This window comes from Lissotriton helveticus, chromosome 2_1 (genome assembly GCF_964261635.1).
Source record: "Lissotriton helveticus chromosome 2_1, aLisHel1.1, whole genome shotgun sequence".
Classification (NCBI taxonomy): Eukaryota; Metazoa; Chordata; class Amphibia; order Caudata; family Salamandridae; genus Lissotriton; species Lissotriton helveticus.
In genome coordinates, this window is record NC_136059.1 from 80,692,963 (window position 1) to 80,714,942 (window position 21,980).

The window sequence follows — 21,980 nt, forward strand, 5'->3', positions numbered from 1 at the left end:
AATTCCAGCTTTGTGAATTGGTTTCCCCTCCTTGGTGGAGGCATTTCAACAGTGCACAATTCATTGTATGCATTGTAAAATTATGCCGTGAGTAATGCCAGCATGTAAGTCCAACGGCATAGTTTAAAAATATATATTTTTATCCCTACAGGGTAATCCTTTCCCCCATTGGCCTGTCCCCTTCCCACCCTGGAAATGGATTTAAGGTATGAAACACTGGTTGCAAACTACTGATCATAAATTGTGACCAGTATTTTTGCCAGCACTGTGGAATGTTGTGAACCAATCTATGTACAAACAAGTCGGTTCACAATATTGCGAATCGTAGTGCGGCTAACAGGCTCAGAAGGAGGCTTCTGAGAAAGCCTCAGTTTATGTTGATGCATGGCGGCTAGTACCAAGTAACTCAGGTTAACTGAATGTACTTCGGAAATGATGGAGTGTGTTAAGATAAAACTTTAGAATAAGACATGTAGTTTACATATTCTTGGGCTTGTCGATAATATGCACCAACGATTTAGTACACGACATATGGTTAATATTTAGGGCCACTGGAATTATGTGGCAGGGGAGGATCAAAGTATGTGGCACGACTGACTAAATTATGTGGCAAAATATTCAGCATATTGCAGCACATTTTGTGATAGCATTATGTCCTTATTTTGTCATTTTCACACAGGTTACCTCTGTCTGGACAAAGGTTTCGCCTCAGTACCAATTTAATACCTAGGTACACAATAAGCAACCGGAAGATCAGTGAGCCGAACTGTCAGCTTTGCAAAGCGCCTTCCACTGGACAGCAACACTTCACTGTGTTTTCAGTAACGTGTGATCCGTTTGAACTAGAACAATTTTTTATTAAAATCTGCAGATTGTGCAGCATAAAATGTGTCATGTGGTAAAACCATGGTTATGCGAAAATGCCAAGGCTGGAAAACAGCATAATTTCAGTGGCCCCGGTAACCTAATGTAACCTTCTACTAAAGATAACTTGAAATGCGTATGATTTACGCTTTCATACTACTGGTGCGATCTTTGCACCCCAGTAAGGACGTGCAGCAAAGCTTGCTTCCACAGACCCGTCCTGGTATGGCCCGACAAGTGAGATTGGTGCTCGTGTGTTTTTGGACCATTACAAGTGTTAACGTGGTTACTTCCGATTTGGGAATAAATGCAAATAACCCCGCTGGGTGCTTCATTTGTGTGGGTGACCGAGAAGGCAGGGATAAAAAAGAACCTGCAAGAGCAAGGAAATGTAAGGTGGTGAAATAAACAGTGGCAGGATCCTGAGAGTAACTATGGGCCCCTGTGCCTATTTACTATTATTTGCAAATTAAAGCGGTGATCTGTTGGTGTAGATGTTTTTAAGTGCTACAATTAATTTTACTTCTAGAACGTGAAAAGAATGGACAAGTCAGAGACAAGTTTCTGAAAAGCCTGTACCTCCTAGTTGCTGAGAATTAAATTCGTTTTCAAACGTAAGGTCCGAGGCACTGAAGAAACCTTTGGCCGCGAGGCTTGTTGCTCTGGGACCGGGCGCGCTTCCAAGAGCGTGCACCAGAGGGCGCAGTGGGATCTCCGAGCGCAGCCCCAGGCCAGAGACTGCCCTAGATTCTTATAGGTCACAGGAAGCAGAGGTTAGCAATCACAAGCTAGCTGTTCCATTCTGCATCCCAACACTGGTAATAATACTCACGATAACGTGTTGATATATAGCACTGCGTATATTTACATTGATCAGGTGTGATTAGTATCACCAAATTACTACATCTACCAGAATATATCCACCCAACTCCTAACGAGTTTCTAAGTGTTGTGGTATTTATATGCGTGGCCCTAGCTAGGGTGTGCTGTAAATTACATGGGATGGGGAGTTTGGGAGATATCCTCCCTGTGCACATTACACAATTACATTTCACACAGTACGTTTTTGGCACAGGGAGATTAGGGGATTTGCTCAGAATCCAATAATGCTGAAGCTAGTGCTAAGGCAGGGATTTAAACATGGGTTCAAAGGTCAACAGCTCTAACTATTAACCCACACCTCCTCCCTTTCTGTAAAAAATGCATGTTTAAAATGACATAGCTTTCCTTTTGCATTAAGTCAATCCAAGAAAGTAATATTAGAAGCAGGTCCAGAATCCACTGATGGTCGGAATATATTCTTTTTTGTTGGTCCAAACACTAAAATCCAAGTACACAAGTGATTCTCTTTTAGCCAACGCGTTTCGTCTCTAATCAAGACTTCTTCAGGGCTCAAAAGATCAGCGTTTGATCGTTTCTAAAATATCACTCTTAGTGAGATCAAGCACAACGAAAAACATCAGTTACATTTCTTTCATTTCTGTCGTGTTCATGATAAGCTTAGATTAACGAATTGGGGCATAGTGGCCAGCAACAAAATCAGCGTCCGCATTCGTGTAAGAATGAAAGGAAAGCTATTTTATTTCTTGATGGGTGCTAATTCCAATTTTTTTTGCATTTATACACTATCAAGCCACTTATATTAACAGGTGCAGTAGGTTGCCTCGACCCTCCTGTGCTTTGCTTATGTTTAAAATGAACCTTATCGCAATTACACTCCATATTATGATACAAAGCAACTTGCAGAAGCTAACAATGAACACTCTTAAAAAGGCGGCAACAGAACAGATGAAGACCGGTATTAAACATATAGACACGGGGAGATAGATAGAAAATAGCCAAATAGTGGCAAATAATTAGGCAGATCTGTACGTTTATATAGACCAATGCAGATAGAATTAACAAAGATATATAACATAAAAGTCATATATAATGGGAATGATAGCTAGACATCACAGATAGCACGTAAATGGGTATACCAATGTGTGGCTGTATAAATAAGCCACAGATTACACAAATATCATTAGATGAATATACATCATTACAGATATAGGCAGAAACAGATCAGAAGATTTGTAGTAAAAAGCCAAGTAATTTGAGATTAACTGATAGAGAGTTCGGTGGGATAGGAGCCATAGTAAGGCGGATAGGAAGAGATCTGACAGAGGAAAGACGTAGGAGGGTGCAGGAGAAAGGATGGAGGAAGGAGGGGAGAGTGAGAAATATTGGCAGATGAGAAGAGCTCAGGAGAGTGAGGTGGAGAGTGGAATGGAGAGTACGCCTAGGGAGACTGAGAGGTGCAGAACTTGTAAATCCATTAGTACATGAGAGTATCGAGTTCCTGGGCAGGAAGAGGACGCTATTCGGGCCAGTCTTCAAGATACTCTTGTAAAGATCAAAAGAACAGAAAGCAACATCAATCTTGTGGAAAAATGGAGCGGTGGAGTCAGGGCCAGGCTCAGATCGGAGAGATACTGTATCTAGATTAACCATGGAATCTGCTTGTCACCTACGGTGTAGGATGCACAACGCTTTGAGCACCACAGGAGCTAAGGCCTGCGGTCTATCTCATCTTGCCGCATGTTGTTTCCCACTTGTCCCTGTAATCTGAACATGCATGTTGTTGTCACGGAGTATGCAGTGCGATTGGATGCAGCAGATGCTGCTGGAAACTGCATGGTTAATGCCAAGTCTTGTGGCGTCAGGGTAAGTGCTCAGTTTTTAGCACAGACACCTTTATTGTAGGAGACCTGAAGGAATCTCTGCATTTTCTGGTGCATCCTGAGGTTTTGTGGGGATTCCAGAAATTTGCAGAATGCCGACATATGATGACAATAGGAAATTATTTATTGAATTTTCCCTCCTCATCGTGTGTGCCCCCCATTCCCACCGTTCTTACCTGCACCGGTCGCTCCTGGAGAATGGCAAGAAACCTAGACTGTTGCTGAAGAGCTAAATAATTATTGTGTTATATACACCTGTAGGGGAATAGGGATATTTTCGACTCCCTCGTTCCCCCAACTCTCCAAGCAATTAGAAGGCACTGGTCGAACTTTCCAGGCATGTGATTTACCCAGACAGAAGTCCTATTTGTCTCTCAGAGAGTAAATGACACAAGTGTAGACATACGCTGCTCGTCATGATTTTTGCCTAACTCGACACCTCAAACTTTGAGTCTCCAACTGCACACTTGAAGTACATTTCTAGGCTGCATGGCCTCGGAGCACGGCGCTTGGAACCGAATTGTGTCTGGGAAAGGTTCCTGCGTAAGATGGGACCCACACCGCTTCCATGCTCTCCTGTAAGTCGGCAGCCATCACTTGGCAACTGCCTGCCTCTACGGATACGTTTCCATATGATTGTACTCGGAGGGCGCGGGGAAGTGATTCTTTGAAATGGCATTCTTGGCATCAGAGAAGAGGTGAATGGCATGAATGCAGCTTTTTGTGCTGCGGTTCAGCTTTAACCAATTACTGTGTAAATCCAAGGCTTTCGTTAACTGCTTGACTATGAACCAAATCACTTGGGCTTACATGCGACCGACAGCGGCTTTGGGGGATGTAACTCAGTTTACACGCTGGGGGAGTGAAAGGAAAGGGAGAAGCCAGGTTATGGAGGGCAGCCCATCACATGCTAAACTTGGCACTAACTGGCACCCTTGTTGGAAGTCCTAGATGTTGATGACTGAGGGAGCATACAGTCCTGGCAGGGACATGCTGTAAGGTGCTTGGGCAGATTGCGCGGGTCTCCACTTTCGAGTCCAAATACAAACATAGTCTAGATTCTGGACGTAAATCCCTCTCAGGGTGCATTACAACAGTGCACCCATGACTCCCTTAACCACTTGGCTGCTATGCGTTTTCCTCCCCGGTGCTGGGATCCCCCTTTTTCCATTATTCATGACGAGCTGGGCTCGTCATGAGCGTGCGAGGAGGCTACACCATGACGAGCCCAGCTCGTCATGAGCGTGGAAGGGGTTAAGTTTTGTCACTTGCTAGCTTTCTCACAGACTCCCTCAGCCACAGGGACTGCAAAGTCAACGGCTCACTGATACAGTGATTCACTTCTATACTGACCTACTCAAATACTGTCTCATTTAATCACACAGTGAGTCACTCTCTCGCAGGCTTACTTTGAAAGCATGCTCACTCCCTTGTTGATTTTCTGTACTCACTCGTTCAATGACTGTCTTGTTCATTAATTAATTAGTGGTGGATACATTAATGACTCGCTCAACAACTTGGCCACTCAATCATTCACTCACTGACAAACTCATTTACTTGTCTACTTTCTCCATATCCAAGAAACGCCCACATTGAGCACAGTGACCCCGATTTACAAACTGCTGCGCTTACTCCAGTATCTGCACATGCTATTCTTAGTGTTAATCTATTCGCCATCTGCAGTCGTCTTAAATCAAGTGATGAAGGTCAGGAGACACCACCCTTAGCTAGCTGCAGTAGAAGAAGTTGATACAGTTAATTCTTCGGTGGTCAGCATATATGTCTATTGTAGCTAGGACGGGATGAGAAGCACAATGCCTCCCAGCAACTCTTCGGGTGGCATGGCCTAGTTGAAGTGGTGCGCTACAGCCCTTAATGCCTAGGGTTTTTAAATCAGTTTTAAATCAGGACTGTTCCCATGAGGCAAAGGGTCAAGAATGATTTGCATATGGCTGCGTCTGAACTGGGGTGGCATGGTGAGCAAAAGAACGATGGATTTAGCCCAGATCGCTCTACTGGGGGTGAATGTATGATTTATTCAGCATTCCGTCTATCATTTGTTTGCGCAGCACTGTTCACCCTAAGTGGGATGGGTATGCCCAGACGTGGGTCCCTTGCACACTGTGCCGCTGGATTCAAGCTAGCCTGGCTGATGAAGGGGAATACCCAGAAACCGGTCCCAGGATGTTTGTTTCCGGTCCAGGGAAGACCTGGCTTTGCAGTTCGGTCAAGATTGTTCCCATGAGTCACAGGGTCAAAACTGATATGCATATGGCTGTGTCTAAACTGGGGTGGCATGGTTAGCAAAAGAACGATGGATTTAACCCAGATCTCTTGACTGGAGGTGAATCTATGATTTATTCAGAATTCCGTCCATCATTTGTTTGCGTAGCACTTTTCACGCTAAAAGGGGGCAAAGTTGCTAAAGTTCAACAACCTGTATTGCCACACAGAGAAGACCCCTTCGCAAAGGTTGACTGGTCACCTTTCTGTTGCTTATTGCTGTGTTTTTGTGTTAAACTGGTACAAATGAGAAGAAATCTTTTCCCAAACAGTGTTAATGTATACAAATGACAAAATAATGAAGTAATACCATCACAAAATGTGTTGCATTACACTGCATAATTTGTCTTTTCTTGCCACATAATTTAGTCAATCCTGCTGCATAATTTGGTCTTTCCGCGATGCATAATTCCAGGGGCTCTGATTATTTTAGATATTGAACACAGTGCATCAAGAACAGCACTTTTGCACACTGACTTAATTAACCATACATACACAACAGAGAAATAACAAAAGGAGTGACAGAGTAAATACAAAAAAAGAATGGCACAAGGAATGCTAGAAGTTTGGTTATATACGATACATGAGTTTGGTAGTGCATCATGCTTGATGCTTAGTTGTGTGTGTTCCTAGAGGTTGAGGTCACATGGTGCACATTTTACCACGAGGCTGTGTAACGAGCCAAGGAGCGGGTGCGGTGGTGCTCCAGTCCCTCATCCTGACTGAGATGACAGTAGCACATCTGTGGCATTACAGGTTTCTGTCTTGCATCAGGCTTCCGAGGAGTTCTGAGCGGTGTTTGTGTATGGTAGCACGAGACAGGCCCGGTTCCAGGAATTTTTATTTGGGTGGGCCAAGGGTGCATTTGTGTGGGCCACTGCGGGCTCGATTTGTCGCATATATGTCTAGGAAGGCCTGCTTTAGAGCCCTCCTTTATCTCTTCTTAGTCTTACAAGGCTAAGTAAAACGCAATCTCTCCCAAATCTCCTTCTAAATGTGACCACTATAAAAAAATTTTTTTCCTGTAATGTCCCTTAGATGGGAAGATGAGGCTTCTGAGGTGGGAGTATCAGGCAAGTGACACTTCTTGGGCTCGCTCTGTGCAAACCTTCAGGGAGAATCCCTCTTCATTACTACCTCCACCTGACCACGGACTCTGCAACGCACTCCCTTACAGGCTTGATTATCCACTACTCCTCTCTAGTGAACCTTGTCTCACAGATGACTTTGGGCCCCAGCCCCATATCAGGCACCATCGGGCTCCACTTTCATTTTTCCCGGTAAAAACATTAGTAACATCACCTTCAAAATTAAAACATTAAATACAGCAGTAAATATAATTAGCACGCACTTTAAAGTATGTTCCACAGTAGCCCTTATGACCCGACTGCTAATTAAATAAACAAAAACAGAAAGGCCGGCTTCAGCGCTGATGCCAAAGTCTTTTTTGGCGCCGCACCAATAACCTCTTTCTCCATAAATACCTTTACTCCCACCTTCCAACAGTGGTGCCCCTCATCTCCCAATGCCCCCCTCTATTGACCTCCTCTTCGGATTCCCTCAAAGCCACACGCCACAAGTGCCCCTCATCTCCCCATAGCCCCTCCCCATATTGACATCCTCCTCGGATTCCCTCAATGCCACCCTCCACCAGCGCCCCTCATCTCTCCCTAACTCCCCCCTCCACCCCATGACCTCTTCCTCAGATTCCCTCACTGCCACCCTCCAACTCAACAGTGCCCCTTATCTTTACGTAGCCCCTCTCTCATATGCATTACATTTGTTGCATAGCGCTACTCATATCAGCGTAGTGTGTGTCAGTACTTTACACAACGCACACATTATGCAGAGACAATTAATCAAACAAGTATGTAAATCAGTCTATAAGGAATGTCACATAAGCCAATGAGGATTACAAGGTGTATGAATCACATGTCATCCATACTCGTGGGCGGGATATTTTAAGAGGGTTTGGTCTGGGGAAACACAACCTTAGGATTTAAAGAGCATTCCATGGGGGTCAGCTTTACTGATAAAATGTATATCTGCCCAAACATACTCATTTTAGCAACATTAGAATAATGAAAGACTGGGGAAGTTCTAACTATATCACAAAACCAAAAAAGTGACGTTCTATAACTATACCATTCATGTTTGTATGCAGCTCTTTGATGACAGTTCATTGGTTACTGTCCTATGTTAGGATTGTAACTTTTGAACTGCAAGTAACACAAGGATCTCTGTGACAAAGGCAGTAACCCACTGAGCTATCCAGGGCTTTAAGTGGGCCGGGTCTCACTGGGTCTGAGTACCCACAGTTTTTTAAGGGGGCCTCGAAATGGGTCTCTATCGGGCTCTGTTTTGTGCGCTGGTTACAGGTAGTCTGTTTTTTTCCGAACTGCAGTGACAGCAGTCTGCTGTCACTGCATTCCGGATAAAAGTGCCAGGGCACAAAACAGAGCCCGATAGACTCTCGTTTCGAGACAGCAGGCACATCGGTGTACCCTGCTCACACTACTCACAAGTGGAAAGTTACGGCATGACATCATGCCAGGTGAGCGTTGTAGGGGGAAGGGAAATCCTTTAAAGAGCGTCATTTTCTCTCTGGATTTCCCATCTCTTTTTGGAACTCAGGAGCTGCAACATCGTTGTGATGTCACCAGTGCTTTAAATTGAAGCTTTTGCAAAATTATATACAAGCCTTAGTTGCTGTTATTTATCTTATGCAACTAACAACCATTGACAAAGCCAATAGTCCTGACTTGTAGGTATGATGTTACTTGTTGTATTAAATATACGTGGATGCAATGACAGAAACAGCAAAATACAAGTCGGGCCGCACACTGCTAAACACAGATTTTTAACGTACTGTTTTTAAGCCATGTCCTCAATTACATTGGCCACGCCCCTTTGAGAGAACCCCCCCCTGTTTTTTCATCCCACTTAAAGTCCTGGAGCTATCCACAAAAAATAGAGGGGCATATTATCAAGTAAGGGCGTTACATTATCGCCGCTTTTATCGGCAGGAAACTGCCGATAAAGCGGCGATAATGGGCTTGATAATATGCTCTATGAATTTCAATCGAAGCCCATGTTAGATGTCTTCACATCTAACATGGGCTTCGATTGGAATTCGTAGAGCATATTATCAAGCCCATTATCGCCGCTTTATCGGCAGTTTCCTGCCGTCACATCTAACATGGGCTTCTATTGGAATTCGTAGAGCATATTATCAAGCCCATTATCGCCGCTTTATCGGCAGTTTCCTGCCGATAAAAGCGTAGATAACGTAAAGCCCTTTCTTGATAATATGCCCCACAGTTCATCTGCATTTGAAAACTACTAACAGACAAATGATTGCTCTCCAGCAGGATTATTAATCACCAGCCTCATCTGGGCTTTTTGTATTCCTATTGTTGTCCTGCATCGGCCATGATATTGATAAAAACTGTTTAAATGAAGCACACACGAAGTATGTGTCCCACTGGGCCTCTGCAGATTTTAAAAAGAAAAAAATATAGTAACACATTCTCTTACCTACTCCATTAGTCAAACTTTGTGTCACAGCCTTATGTGATAAGCCCCTGCAGGGGTCAGGAAAGGTGAATAGGAATAAACAAACTTCTTTTCTCCTGCACTGCATAGAAAAATAAATATCAATGCAGCAGGACAGTAGGCAAAGGTTACCAAAGGTTACCCTGGTCAAAGAAAGGATTTGTTGCCTTTCGCCATGCAGAGATGGAAGGGTGAAAAAATAAACAAAGCCTCGTTAACATGTTAATGGTCTTTTAAAGACCTGTGAAGTACTCGGGTGCGGCCGCGATAATCTCTAAACTGTCTGTGTGTGTGAGCCCCTCGGCCCGGGCTGACACACACGACGGGGATGGGTTGAGGCACTTAGATTCCCAAAGGCGTTGCGCGCCTGCCGCCAAGGCCTCACTGCGAGGGCCACGGATCCTGTTGGGTGGGCCAGACTCGTGTTTGGGTGGGCCTGGCCCACCCGGCCCACCCGCTAGAACCGGGCCTGGCACGAGAATGTAGGAGGGGTACTGCCACGCATGCCCAGGAGGCACAGAGCTGCAAGCATGTGTCAAAGCAGCCATGGCCTGGCCTGGTTGAATATGTAATGCACCACACGGAGACAGAGCGAGCCTGTAGGAGCCAGATCTGAAGCTAGTTTTACCTAAAGTTAATGTTTTAATGCATAACAATGGTACCTCTAGCATCTGGCGGATGTGAGTACACTATAGAACTTATAATACCCAGAGCATGCATATGACACAATAAATCACACTGACAACTCTTTGTGGATAAAATATGTCTCAAGGTTATTGGTTATAGAGGTTGGGTTAGGTGATTCAGATGGTAGCAGTGAGTTAATCAAACAGCTGACACCCATATTGAGAAAGCTAGCGCTCTCCTGTTGGTGGCATCAACACCAATGCTCTTAGATTCTTTAGAGCTCACTCTCCTAAAGTGGGTTGCCAACCTACTCTTCACTTTTGCGCCATGCTGCTAACAAGTCAGAACGAGACCCCAGCCAGTCTCCTCAGTTGCTTAGAATTTCAACTGTTCTTTGAGGGATTAAGAAGAGCTGCCACATCATCCCAGACCCTTCTGTAACCTTCTGTGACCTGAGGAATTCCCTTTTGTCTCCAAGATTCACTAACTGGAAGCTCTTGTAGTTGTTGAAAGCTTTAGGCTCACCCTGTAACTCTGCCAAGCTTCCCTGCCTTATACCCCTTTTAAGACCCTCTTTTGGCCTTACTCCAGATGCGACAGGGCAATAAACAGAAGTTTGACCCCTCGCCACCTATGGTCTGCACAAACTGGCATTCCTGTCTAGCAAGGTAGCAACACAAGGATACAGTCTCCTCTATGTTGCCCGTCGTCCGATATGGGAAGCTGCAAGAATGAAAGAACTCTCACATTTTTTTAATTCAAAGGAGTGAGACTTAATTACCATATATGATGTCACACAGACATCAACCGTAATACAAGATGTAACCAGTAAAATAATAAAAATTTAAATAAATGTTAAATGACAAGACTTTGGTAAAGTTATAAACATGTATTCCAAAAGTAGTGGAGATTCACTCTGATGTTTCTACCGGAGGCAGTCTGCAGGAGGACTTCCATTGTGATGGAATGGACTCCCAACGTTTTTACAACTCACAAGAGCTGCTCTTCACACAGGAAATGCATCTAGAGTTCTCTTTCTATCCCTTCTTACCAGCAGTGAGAAAGAGCTCATCCTATTCTCCAGATATGTTACCCTCACTCGTGGTGAGTGAGATTTGGGGCCAGATGTACAACCATTCTGTTTTGCGGGTCGCAAATTGCGATTTTTTGCGACTCGCAATTTACGGCTCACAAAACGTAATGTACTAATGTGTTTCAGACATTTAGCGATTGCCAATGGGTTTGCAAATGACCTGCTTCATCAATATTCATGAGGCAATGGGCTACAGTCACAGGATGCTGGCCTGCTGGGGACAGCAGGCTACCATGTCTGTGGTTACTTTTCAAATAAAGCAACTTTTTTTTTTCTCAATATATATATAGTCTGTTTTTCTTAAAGGAAAACGAGATGCATTTAAAAGAAAAGAATGATGCTTTCTTTTTCTTTTTTAAGGGCGGGCAGTGGTCCCTGGAATCATTGCCTGCTCTTAAAAAATATTTTCGCTGCCAAACACAAAGTGAAAGGAGTCCCTTGGGGACCCCTTCCAATTTGCGACTGTCTTACCATCAATTTGAAATTGGTGATAACTGTGATTGTTTTGCGGTCGCAAAACAATCAAACATCCCCCTGCGACTCGCTATTAGTAAGGGGCTCCCTTAGCATGCCCCTTCCTAATAGCGTTTCGCAAACCCTATTTAGCGAGTCAGTAACACTTACAAAATAGGGTTTGCCATGCTACAACCCTTTTTAGCGGTTGCAAACGGCCCGATTTTCCATTTGCGTCTGCTAAAAACAGTAGTAAATCTGGCCCTTGGTCTCTGGAATCATGGCTCACAGACTGCAGTGAATGCTCTGAGATGCAGCAATCCAGCAACGGCAGTATGCTGCAAGGTCTGAGAACCGCACTCAAGAGCAAGACTATGGCATCAGCATTGTTGTCAGTCAGGTAAAGAAAGTGGAATATTTCTAATCAAACCAGTGCCTCTAAGCATAGGATACTGACTTTTCTCAAGCTTTACGAGTCTCTTAGAAGCACCAGCCTGCCGGGGAGTAGCCCTGCTTCCCTGTTGCTCTGTCCGCATCAAATCAAGATGCTGTCTCTCTTCTTCGGTGCGGTGGGAGCTTGACGCCAGCCTTACCTCTCTACCTCACATTACCTCACCCTGATCCATCTGGTAGTATTTAGAGCAGCTCTGGAGACGAAGGTGAACATAAAGTGGAATCTGAGGCAATTGAATGGGAAAGTAAAGTTCCTAAAAGGAACATTAGAATCGGTAGAAAAAGAAAACTTTTAGTAGTGAGCAGCTCCATCCCTTGGGGTGTGTGTCACCATATAAAAACTCTCGAGACTCAAATTTAAGCAAAACCCCATTCATATTTTTCTTGTGTGTAAGATTCACCATCTTTGTATAGCCATCGCCGAAGGACGGTGGTAGCACTACCCATCTGGGTAAGGAGGTTATTAAATTTAGGTATGTAGGTTAGTCAGTTGGCTACGTAAGATAATTCAGAGGGTAATATACCTGAGGCAGAAATATGTGCAGCGCGTCTGCCACAGGTTCAAATCACTTATGAGTGCAACGTTTCCTCCTGTGAAGTTTGATGGTACAAATACCATGAAGTTGGGAGTCTGTTCCATACACTGTGAAGACATTATAACAATGTTGCATTAAGCACTGCTCAAAAAAAATTCAGAAACGTCTTGTCCTACTGGTCATACATGACTTCCATTATTCCAGTAGGAGCTCAAAAGCAAAGTGTGGCCACGGAAAGCAAAGGATGGGACTTTGTGAGACCGTGGGGAAAGAAATCTCTGCCCGATGGGCTAAGAATGTTCTCTGAACTCAAACACCGGGATCTGTGGAGGTTTTGGATTTCCAGGATCTTGTTTCTGGATAATATCTGACCTCCCTTAAAAATGTATGAGATGAGGTTGTAACAGAACCCTCAGAGTTCAAAAACAACCTAAAAAAAGTCTTCCGTTGTACCAGACTTCAAGCACTCTCTGTGATATCCCACTCGCTAAAAGATGATGTGACCTTGAAGCTCTGTGACTTCTCAATGATCTCGGTTTACAATTTCTATGATTTCAGATTCAGCCAAGTACCACTGTTCTATGATGTCAGGGTCTGTGTATGGCCGTTTTTGATGTCAAACTCGGGCTACAGTCCTATCTGACATTCTAAAGGACTCAGCCTATGCATCTGTGAGGTCAGACGTCCCAACAGTTGTTTGTATGGTATGGTCCAACCTCTGTGATGTCACCTTGTAATTCTTAACTTCTCAAAAACCTGAGCATACAGATGCACAAACGGTCCAACATCATTCACGTTCTCTCATAGTTCCAGTAGCGCTCTGCAGTAGGCGCTTGGCCCACTGAGCTGTGACACCAATCACACCTACATCATCCACAGGCATTATACTGACAGCGAGGTCCACATTTTTGGCGTGGCTCAAACTTGGCATTTTCTTTCCAGGTGATTCTGGGCCTTGTTTATGAGGCCTTGCAACACTTTTGCACTGCTGGTGCGTCACTTTTTGTGACGCACCGGTGGTGTAAAAAATGCACCATGTTGCGCCCTATTTACAAAGTGACGTATCTAGGCAGATGCGTCACATTGTAAACCCCTGCGACACATTATACCTGCACCAGGTATAATGTATGCAGGGTAGACGTTACCCCTGCAAAAAGCCTCATAGAAGTGGCGCTTTGAAATCTATGAGATTTCAGTGCGCCGCTTCTATGATGCCATTGCGTCAATATCTTGAGCCTGCCAAGACTGATGCAGTGCTAAAATCATAGCCCTCCCCCAGCATTGCTGGAGTTTAACGTCCAGCAATGCATCAGTTTTGCGCCGAAATTCCTTGCAACATGATACGTCATATTTACTGTATGACGCATCCATCATGTTGCAAGGAGGGCGCACTGAGAAGTGTTGCATTGATGCTTTGTCACAGCGATGCAACACTTCTCATAAATAAGGCCCTCTATATTTTCCCCTGCTCAAAGAACTCTGCACAGAGAGCCTTTTTGATACTGGGGTCTGAGAGCTAGCAAAGCATATATTTGTTTTAATCCACTTGAAACTGGAAATCTAAACTAAATGAAAAATCCTTGAGTGTTTTCAAGCGGCTCTATGTATATGTACGTATATCTATCTATCTTTATATATAGATATTTAGATATCTAGATATATGTGTGTGTGTGTTTTATGGTAAAAAAAGGCCTGCTTCGGTTTACTGCTCTGAAAAAAGAAAAAAAAAGAAATTCTAGCAGTGTCCAGACATATTTGAAGGTCAGACTGTGCAGGGAATTACATATAAAAGTGCTATTGTTGAGTCTCTCTGCTGAGTTCTTAAAGGGGCAAGGATGTTATTTTATCACACACTGCAGCGAGACTCGCACTTGAATATAAACGCGAGGTCCTAGCCAGGAAAATGTTACCTTTTCCTTTCTGGTGCTGACTGCTAGGGAATTTTTCAAATTTACAGTTCCTAAAAGCTTGCATAATGGTTGTTTTTTGCATTTTATGAACTAGGGTAATTGGCCTTGTTTTTTTCTGTTCCTTTTTTACACCCTCTCTCCCATTCTATATAAACTGTTTCAATCCTCAATGTTGCAACTGGCTTGCCTTCTTCTTGTTTGCTTTCAATCCCTGCCCACATGGCAACGGCAGGAGAGCCTAGGCAGGCAGTAGTCAGGCCTATGCGACACATAATGTCTCGAGTGGACTGAAAGGTAAGCAGTGCCGAACTATGCATGGTAGAATTCTAGAACCAGTAGGGTAAGAAGGATTAGCTATAGGTCACTGAAGCTGCTGGGGAGTTTTGCTCACTGCACCCTGAAAGATGTGTCTCCAAATTTGCTCCACTGACCTGGAATTTTGTGGAGGATTGTAGAGTGAGGTGAGCAGTATTTTGTCACTTCTATCACTTAAAAGGTTAGTCCACTGCTGTGAAAACAGTCATATCAATGTAATCCTCTTCTGCTTGGAAGCTAGTGCGGAGATTGCAGCGTTATCACATTTCTTTAATCCAAATGAGAACCTAGCTGTAGTGTTCTGAATGTGTAATACCCAAAAAGTCGAGCTCAGAGATAAACCATAGTAGACTTTGTCTCCAGGTTCACACTAGATGCAATTCTGTGCATTTCAAATTCTGATTGACACGTCAGGGCGCTGCAGAGATACGTAAGGGACATGAAATCATACAGCAGCGAGATGGACTGTGACACATTACAAAATAATTCTTTTCCTGAGTGGAACATGACGGCATTGGCCAAGCAGAGCACAGATGTCAACTGAAATACTGTATTCGGTCGCTAATGGACAGTGATCAGTCATGACAAACGAAGCCCAATTGAGTCATGTGTTCTGTTAAACAATGCAAGCCCAGTGGGACATGTGACTAACACGCCAGGATCTTTCCATGTTTTGCAGGTGTTCTCCAAGATCTTCAGCCACGAAGCACTGGAGAGTTACCTACCAAAGATCCAGGTGGTGATCCAGGACACGTTACGCATGTGGAGCAGCGATCCCAATCCTATCAACGTCTACTGCGAGGCCCAAAAGCTCACCTTCCGCATGGCCATTCGAGTCCTCCTAGGATTCCGCCTCTCCGACGAGGAGCTTAGCCAGCTCTTTAAGGTCTTCCAACAATTTGTGGAGAACGTCTTCTCCCTACCTGTGGACATGCCATTCAGTGGCTACAGAAGGGTATGTGTTGAATAATTCTTTGGTGTAGGAGGCTGTATGTACAGTGTTGTGTAGTGTGTGTGATGTGATGTGGGGTGGTATGGTATAGTATGGTATGGTATGTTTGTATGCAGGTGTGTTCGATTGTCCCCCAATTAAAGGCATTAACAAATGAATGAAAAGATAAAATAAATGGTGATCTATGAATCTAAGAATACATTTCTTACTGGTAAGCAAGAATCTACCCCAAATTCCTTGTTGCCGCATGAAACCTGCCAGCTGGCCATTGTCCTCTAAGGGCCCAGTTTATGAATGTAGCAGCGTATGAAATATTGCACTATGGCATGATGTATAATGATTGCATCAGCAGGTCGAATATAGGATTTCTCGTACTGGATATCATTTGTGTTTTTTGTGGGACAGGACAAGACTGCCTTTTTGCTTTCCCTTTGGAGTTTGTAGCCCGTTTGCACCCTCAGATTGCATAGGTTGCGTTCATTTACTACTTACACCTAAATATAACTATCATTTTGTGCTTTTGAGACTAATGCAAGTTTCCTTCCCCTTCCCTCACAATCCTTGTCCTTTCTGTTCCCAAATTGGTGCCCATTTTTAGGCATGGTATGCACTGATGTGGCACACAACTTATTCCACTTTAGCCACCAATAAGTCACCACATACTAATGCATACAGTTAACTAATGATTGTTATTCATTTTTGTTCATTAGGGAATCCGGGCCCGCGAGACCCTGCAGAAAAGCTTGGAAAAAGCCATCCATGAGAAGTTGCAAAACACTCAGGGCAAGGACTATGCAGATGCCCTGGATATTCTTATCGAGAGCGGCAAGGAACACGGCAAGGAGCTGACCATGCAAGAGCTGAAGGTAATAGTTTCTGCTTGTAAGCCTCAGTACCCTTGATGAAAATACTAGCCAAATAGATGCATGTTACCAGACTTATATGTGGCTCTCCACCACTAGTACGCTAGAAAAATCAACACCAGCTCTTCTCGCTCTGATTTCTTCTTTATTGTCTCAAAGACTTTTTAAAGACAGGGGCAGCAGGTTGGCGGAAATCAATAATCTAACAGCGTAATTGAATACTCAGATTGGGGAATAATGCCCAGGAGACATCCCCAAAAGAGATTTCAGTCCGGCAGCAGGTTGCATGAATTGAGTCTTTGATTTTTACCATACAAGCAGTACATATGATAAGAATTTAAGAAGAGAGAGCAAGGGTACCTGGCTGAAGGTATGCTAATCATGTTACCTGGTCGCTCAGGAAGGCTGGTTTGCAAATAAATGATCTTTCTAGAGATAGAGCCTGAGCGGAGTGGAGTGGAAAGGCTTTTCCTTAGTTTTTTAAGTGGGTTTCAGAAGCAGTGAATCTATGCTTCATTGATACATGTTACAAGAAGTTCCGATTCGGAGATACCCACATTAGGGTAACTCAAGGTTGTAGAACTGTTTCGGGAACTCCAGGGCCCTTTTGACCAAGTTAACTACCAATTTTATGGTGTGATATCCACTCTTTGGGGATAGCTCTGAGCAGATGATTGGTTCATGCTAAGAATCTAGATGGGCAACCCTTACGCTGGCATTTCTTGACCCTTATAACCTACTATTTTTGGATTATTGGCTAGGTCGAGTGGGATTTGATGGAAGATAGAATGACTTATAGGCCAGAGGTCATGAAAGGGTGGAATCTTACCCAGCATTCATTGGTTGCTGCGTACCATGATGCCCAGACATCTTGCAGAATCTTTCTACAGCACAGTTTGATTATCTCTGCTTACAAGAGGTATTCATTTTTTACCCTAGGCACTGATCTCTGAGGGCCAAACACAGTGATTCTGTCACTTAACATCTGCTTGGTAGATTACATGCATGTTGGCCGAGCTGCGGGTTCAGGCTGACACACAAGAGGGGTGAAGGATCCTAGCTGCAGGAGGTATTGTGCATTGTGCAGAGGTTTTAGAATTAAACCATAACTTCCTTTTGGAGGTAATAGAATTCTTGAGGCAGATTCATGCTGAAATTTCATTTGAACACTCAAGATGATGGACGGAATGTTGCACAATGGCAAAACATTCACCTCAGTCACAGATCTGGGTTTAATCCGTCGTTATTTTGCTCACCAAGCCACCCCAGTTCAAACATGGCCATATGCAAATCAGTCCTGACCCTGTGCCTCACGGGAACAGTCCAGCCCGAACTGCCAAGCTATGTCTTCCCTGGACCGGAATCAAGCATCCTAGGACCGGTTTCTGGCTATCAGCCGTCTTCAGCCAGGATAGCTTGACTCCAGTGGCTTAGTGAGCACGGGACCACATACCCTTCCCACATAGGGTGAACAGCAAAACACACAAGATGATGGACGGAATGTTGCACAATGGCTAAACATTCACCCCCAGTCACAGATCTGGGTTTAATCCATCGTTATTTTGCTCACCAAGCCACCCCAGTTCAGACATGGCCATATCCAAATCAGTCTTGACCCTGTGCCTCATGGGAACAGTCCAGCCCGAACTGCCAAGCCACGTCTTCCCTGCGGGTTCAGGTTGACACACAAGAGGGCTGAAGGGTCCTTTCTGCTGGAGATATTGTGCATTGTGCAGAGGTTTTAGAAATAAACCATAACTTCCTCTTGGAGGTAATAGAATTCTTGAGGCAGATTCATGCTGAAATTTCAGTTTGGCCCCCAGACATTACGTGTGCTTCAGCATGCGTAGGATGTTGTATACTAGGTCTTATTCAGGCTTCAAGGCGTAATCTTAGTTGAGCTCTTGCCAGCTATACTCTTGAATGAAGGCATGGCTAGTGACCCTCCACCTTTGCCGACTTTGGTGCTGGAGACCAGGGTCCGAGCCTCGGGGTCGCGTCCACATCCTATGATTCTGGGCAAATCACTTAAATCCCCCCCCCCCTGCCTGAATGTGTAATGTAAATACGGTGCTCATGTAAAGTGCTCCAATACCTTCGGGTCGAGTTCACACTTTATAAATATGCAACAAAAAAAACCCTGAACTCTATAGTTCTGTTGCTGTAAATGAAACATAATATATTTAGAAGGCATTTGCCTTGACTACGAAGCTGTGGCGCCTGAATTCCTGATTGGTGATGTTTCTCATGGGAATGGGGTACAAATACAAAGGCTCAATGGAAGCGGATAGCAGAAGGACCCCCAGACCATATTTAATACTGTGCTCCAGACGAATGCCGGATCTTTGCATGTCATTGCAGCCATTTTACCAATGCGCCTGATACGTAGGCATATAATGAAGTGCCATCTCTCATAATCTTCTTGCCAGGATGGTCTGTTGGCAGCAACATTTCGGATTTAAGTTACAATCCAGATGCTGTCTATGGAGGTTATGCCTGGCATTCTAAAAACTGGGAGTACACTCCATTATCCCGGAAGGTCTATGGTCTTGCAGGGATCACCTCTCCTTCATTTACAACCTTGTGGTCTGCAATCTGCGAGGGAGAGCAGAGGTATGTGGAGAGAGAATCATCCACACGCAGTTCCCGGTGCCCTGGTGTTATCAACGGTCTTAGTGCTTACAAAAGTACAATACTAGCAAACGCTAACATCACAGTCACAGCCTGGCATTTCATTTTCTGAAGGGCTCCAGAGATGTCATTTCTGTTTTTTCATAAATACCTCTAAACTCACAGCGTTCATCTTGTAAAGTAAACACCTTATGGGATGTTATCTTGTGAATACTGTATACCATGTTGACTCTACCTCATTACCAGTGAGGCGGTTTCCATATTTATAAATTGGCAAAGCCTATTATTACAGTGACTGCTGGGGATGGATAATGTAAGTCTTGCATTAAAGACGAAAGAAGAAACCGGCAGCCTGTACCTGGGCTGTGATTATGTTGCGTCTCACCCATCATTTTCAGGTTTTAGAGAGCTCTCTTGAAGCCAGAACAAAGCTTCTCTAATGACCCTTCTGTAGTGGTACCTTGTTTATGGAGTGAGCAACTCATCCCAAGTTTCTGCAGTAGGTGAGATTCCAAAGCTCAGGCTCTCTGACGCAGATAGCATCTAAAGCTTTCTCACAATCTGTTTTAGGCAGGGATTCACAATTAAGACCCCCCCAAACTCAGGTTTATGCATTGTCCTTGGTGGAGAGGCTTGCAAGAAGAGGCCGGCCTTTGAGGACCAGGCTCAGTCTTGTTCAGAGGTGTGCTCACAGTAGACGATAAAAAACTCGAAAATAAATCCCATGTGACCAACCTAAGAGTGTGCCAACTCGACTGCGCAAATGCAGCGAAAGTGTGCTATTTTCTCCTTCAATGGAGTCTGCCTGCTACAAACCACACAAGCAAGATCCATTGAAACTGAACACAGGGATGTACCTGTTAATGCACATGATGCCGACCAGACCACTAACTAACATCAAGTGGGGTTGGCGATTGGTCATTCTTGACTTTAATTAATGTCCATTGAGTACTGAACAGCCATTGGTAATCGATTGGTTTGGATGGCTGAGAGCGGAAAACTAGACACCCGCTGCCATAACTTCTGCTGCCAGTTCTGCAGATTTGTATAGAGTATATTAACACATGAGCACCGCTATGGCTCTAGGCAATTATTCAAGCAGCAATCTTAACATTTCGTGTTTAAAATTCAAAGTTATTTCCATACTTGTATAAGTCGAATTACTTGTGTGTTTTACATTTTATGCCTGAAATGACAAGTCACTAGTTAGGAGTGCCAAGTGAAATTATACTATCAACACACTGCAATAAATTGAAGTCAAAGACTTCGTATAAGTCTTTGACTTCCTGGTTCCAACTTTCAGGAATCTTTCTACCTTTAAAAATGCCCAGAAAGGGTGTAAAAAAGCATTGTCAGTAAGTACAAAAATGTTATTGTTATCGTTGTTCTTGCAATATTGTATATAAGTAGCGTAAAACTGTATGGCGCTAGTGCCGTTATGCTTGTGGTGGTTATTGGTCTTTATATGCTGCTTTATATGCTATGGAGATTTTTAGCTAGAGTCGAGTTAGTTGCGATGGCCCGAAATTGTGGATGTCACAGCATGTCTCAAAGGATTGTTAGGAGGGCCGAGTCCAAAAATTAGCAACTACAAATGGTCTAGGGGTAACTTATTGACTGTACGATGACATTTTAGGTCAGCATTATTAGCCTGGCAAGTCACTTGATTTCCTCTTTTCACTTCCCTTATTTGCCTCAGACTCAGTCACACATCTGCACAGCTGTGCACACTTCTTTTAAGAGCTATCTTTTTCATTAGACTTTCAGTACTCGTAAAGTTTCTGAAACCTTACCTTTTCTTAAAATCCTTTCTATCTTTTTTTACTCAAATAAAATCCTACCTTGTGCATCCTCTTCTCACGTCTTCTTTTTCTTCTCTCCTGCCTTTTAGGATGGCACCCTAGAGATGATTTTTGCTGCCTATGCTACAACAGCCAGCACCAGCACCTCCCTCATCATGCAGTTCCTGAAGCACCCGGCCGTTCTGGAGAAGCTGCGGGAGGAGCTCAGGGGCAACGGTATCCTGCACAACGGCTGCATCTGCGATGGGGCATTTCGGGTGGATACCATCAGCAGCCTTCACTACCTGGACTGTGTGATCAAGGAAGTTCTGCGTCTCTTTAGCCCGGTGTCTGGAGGCTACAGAACGGTCCTGCAGACCTTCGAGCTAGATGTGAGTGCCCACACCAATGAAGAGTTCGCTTTGGGTCTCTTGTCATTAAAAGGGGTATCCAGTCAATAAAGACCCCATAGGTCTTGACACACTCGCTGCACCAAACTGGTGGACATTCTAGAATCTTGATCACAGTGGCTCTCCACAACCACTTATGCATCACCCAACACGGGGACATTGTGAAACGGTGATTCTTGCAGCTTACTTTTTAGTATAGGGTATTGTGTGTGTTATTATTTTTACCAGCAGAACCCCTTAACTCTATGTTGAAATCCTAACCAAATGAAGTGGTCAAGCATCTCTTCAGTATTTTAATTTTCTATCTATGTGTTTTGTGATGATATTAGATGGTGAATGCTAGCGACAGAGTAATGAAGTTCTTAACTAGACTGTGGTATTCAAAGGGAAGACTAACAAGGGTGGAGGGAGGTATTGTCTCTTCTGATAGATACATCTGCCGTGTGGATTCCTCACCTTGTGAATATCCCCCTTGCGTCAGCAAAATTCGGAAATTCTTTTCGTAGCTTTGCGCCGACGTGGTCTTGGACG

General features: G+C 44.0%; 1 protein-coding gene across 1 annotated transcript in view; it reads left to right on the forward strand.

Moving 5' to 3' along the window:
- Positions 1–21,980, forward strand: part of CYP26B1 (cytochrome P450 family 26 subfamily B member 1) — a 96,605-nt gene that overhangs the window by 49,599 nt on the left and 25,026 nt on the right. The window contains exons 3-5 of the mRNA XM_078674494.1: positions 15,492–15,767; positions 16,475–16,630; positions 21,150–21,431. Of these exons, the coding sequence (XP_078530620.1) occupies positions 15,492–15,767; positions 16,475–16,630; positions 21,150–21,431 (714 nt within the window). The remainder of the gene's footprint in view (positions 1–15,491; positions 15,768–16,474; positions 16,631–21,149; positions 21,432–21,980) is intronic.